Source organism: Drosophila innubila, assembly GCF_004354385.1.
Source record: "Drosophila innubila isolate TH190305 chromosome 3L unlocalized genomic scaffold, UK_Dinn_1.0 0_D_3L, whole genome shotgun sequence".
Classification (NCBI taxonomy): domain Eukaryota; kingdom Metazoa; phylum Arthropoda; class Insecta; order Diptera; family Drosophilidae; genus Drosophila; species Drosophila innubila.
This window is the reverse complement of record NW_022995376.1, coordinates 12,662,714-12,666,051: the sequence shown is the minus strand read 5'-3', so window position 1 is coordinate 12,666,051 and position 3,338 is coordinate 12,662,714. Positions and strand designations below refer to the sequence as shown.

Below are 3,338 nucleotides of genomic sequence, written 5' to 3'. Positions count from 1 at the left end.
TAACCACCGTCAAACTTGCTCGACTATAACCTTGAATACTAGCTAATTTTGTAATTAATCCTTAAATCCTTCAATTTATTTCATATTCTGCACAAATTTGTATCCTCTTTCAAGAAATTTTGATGGTTTCTTTTACTCAAACTTCTGTTGAGTTTTTAAGTAAATCAATAGAGAACAGCATTTTTAGTCGAAATTAAATTTAAAAATTATTGAAAATAATATGGCGGAAAGAAACAGTTATGACGGTCGACATTCGTCCATTAGAGTTCGACAACCTGTATTGCCGCCAAATCTTGACCTCAATTTTATAATCAGTATGCTAATAAATTGTGAGACTCCTAGTCAGGGCGTAAAACTTCATGAGAGTCAGATAAGATATGTGTGCACGGAAGCCAGACCCGTATTGCTGAGGGAGAGGACAATGCTGGAAATAAAGCCGCCCGTGAAGATATGTGGCGATGTGCATGGCCAATTTGAGGATTTGTTGAGGATATTGCATGCATCGGGATATCCCCCGAATACCAAGTATCTTTTCCTAGGGGATTACGTGGATCGCGGCAGGCTTTCGATTGAAACATTAACCCTACTTCTCGCCTATAAAGTACGTTATCCCCAAGTCATGTGGCTGTTGCGCGGCAATCATGAGTGCGCCAGCATTAATCGTATCTACGGGTTCTACGATGAGTGCAAGCGTCGGTATTCCGTGAAGTTGTGGCGCTACTTTGTGGATACCTACGACTGTATGCCATTGGCGGCATTGGTCGGTGGCAGAATCTTCTGTGTCCATGGCGGTCTTAGTCCGAGTCTGAAGAGCTTTGAAGATATACAGGCAATTAAGCGACCTTGCGAAATACCCGAACAGGGTCTTATCTGTGATCTACTCTGGAGTGATCCGGATGAAAAGGTGCTCGGCTGGGGTGGAAATGATCGTGGAGTTAGTGTTACCTTTGGTGCTGATATTGTTAAGAACTTTTGCTTTCGCATGGGCATCGATGTCATCTGTCGGGCCCATCAGGTGGTCGAGGATGGCTACGAGTTCTTCGCCCGGCGCCAGCTGGTAACGGTCTTTTCCGCTCCCAACTACTGTGGCATGTTCGACAATGCGGGAGCTGTCATGGTTGTCAACGATGATCTGGTTGTCAGTTTTGTAATCCTCAGACCGACTCATTCGGTGAGACAGGGAAGTCTCCAGCCAATGTTGGCATTAGGAAAGAATCGAAATTACTAGTCAACTGCATCAGTATGTTACGGAATAATAATTCAAGTTGTGTAGGTTAATGTATACTTAATGTGCTTCAAAATTTGAAGTAAATATTTTATTAAAAACTATCATTTATTTTGGGATTATTTATGTGGAGAAGCTCATGTAATACACTAGCGGAAATTTGTTTTCTTAATTTAAAAAATAATAATTAAAAATAGAATGCATTTTCCACATTATTTTTTATCATATTTAATAATTAAATAAGATATCTTCAAGATGTTTCTTTTTGAAAATGGTATTGAAAATTACTTCTCTTCTAAATAAAAAATTTTAATATTTATAAAATTCAATATCATATTAAAAGTTATGAAATACATGCATATACTTAAAAGAAATCATATTAGTTTACAATTGGTTCTTTAATATTCTCATGTTGTATATGAAGAGGTTTGATTGTTTTTTATCCTCTATTTATTTTGGGGCTTCCTTTCACTAATGTTGAAAGCCCTTTCTAATTGATGACCTCATTCTCAGATACACCGCTACTGTTTTCATTTTGTGCAATTACCAAAAACTTCTTCCTGCATTAGAACAACAATGTTTGCGACATTGGACGATGACTGTGGCGACATCGACAGCACGACGTCTGCACTTAACAATTTGGGAAATGTTGCATGTTTCGTCGTGTGCTGAATGTTGCATAAATAAAGCGCAGATCACACGCAAACAAAGCTGAAGCTGTTGTTGAAGTTGTTGCTGTAGTTGTTGGAGTTGTTGCTTTGATGCTGATGCTGAATCTGAAGCTGTTGGCCAACGTTAGCAGCGGTTTTAGCTGCTCGCTCGACTGCAGCACACGGACACGGACAACATCAAAGTGTTGACTTGACATTTTGAACGACATTTTAACCTGTTTAGCAGTTGCGGCCAAGCTAAACCAAACAAGCGTAGCCAAAGCCAAGTCAGCGTACCATGGTAGTGCCATCATTCGGTGCCTGTTGTCAAGCCTGAGACTGAGCCATAGACATTGCCATAGCCATATCCATAGTAAGAGTCAGAGTCACAGTCAGAGTCAGACTCAGAGCTGGGGGCAAATGAAACCGGCGAAGCAAACAACATGCCATGCTGCAATACGACTGACTGCACGTTGTTGAAATACACTAACTTGCTCACGAAGATTACAACGAATATGGTAAAGGTATCTACAAATTTATATATGAACTTGTGTAGAACAAATACTTAGCTTTCTACTTGATTTGCCACTTTAAATAAGTTCAAATCACTTCTGATATAGATTTAGAAACAAGTGTATCTCGACAACGCTTATATAACATACACACAATATATTCGATCCATTATTATTTAATTTGTCACGTAGATTGATAAAGTTCTGTCAGTGTATTGCCTTATTTTTACTTTGTATTTTAGCCATTAATTCTAAGACTGTTAAGTCTCATGTCTGTTAAATTTCTTACCAGTCAATTGATATCAAAAATAGGAGAAAATGTGTGTAAATGTAAAATAAGTTCAGAGCTCAGTTCAAAGCCTTCTTCGTTTATTTATTTAAAGTGCTTTATTCTACTTTATAGTTCATTCAAAATTCTATTTTTGCAGTCTTATCTTCTGTCTCTGGGAATCAACAGTAATGCCATTTATTTATAAACATTATTATCAAGTTCTCAGCTTATTTTTCTCTCAGTGTACTCTATTCTATACAACTTTCTACTTAAGGGCATTTACAGTTCGTGATAATTTGATACATTTCATAGTTATCGCTGCTTGAATTGCTGCTGCTGTTGATGATGACGCTGATTCGTTTGGGCCGTAATGTTGACTCGACTGGTTGGTTGGTTGGTTGGCTGGTTGTTTGAGCTGTTGTTAATTTTCCTAAAATCAAAGCACAAAATTCACAGGAAATGTAAACCCCGTTGTGGCAACAGCAACAACAGCAGCAACAACAACAACAACAACGGCTGCAACCAGAACAAGAACTAAAACTGGAACAGAGTTTAGCAAGAAATTGCATTTTGGCTTTGTGTTTACCAAGTCCCACAACGAATACCCATTTGGCCGTTTAATGACTCGTTTTATGTGTTCATCGGCTTCGCTCAAATTAAAATATTAAAATTTATGAACA

General features: G+C 38.1%; 1 protein-coding gene across 1 annotated transcript; it reads left to right on the top strand.

The window, feature by feature from the left end:
* The first annotated feature begins 201 nt into the window (after nt 1-201).
* On the top strand, nt 202-1,334 carry LOC117788100 (serine/threonine-protein phosphatase PP1-like). Its single transcript, XM_034626766.1, has one exon. It carries the CDS (start codon nt 221-223, stop codon nt 1,226-1,228), a length of 1,008 nt encoding a protein of 335 aa, XP_034482657.1. The 5' UTR covers nt 202-220; the 3' UTR covers nt 1,229-1,334.
* The last annotated feature ends 2,004 nt before the right edge of the window (nt 1,335-3,338 follow it).

Excerpts from the sequence above, each read along its gene's own strand:
- LOC117788100 (XM_034626766.1), top strand. The coding sequence starts at position 221 with ATGGCGGAAAGAAACAGTTATGACGGTCGACATTCGTCCATTAGAGTT.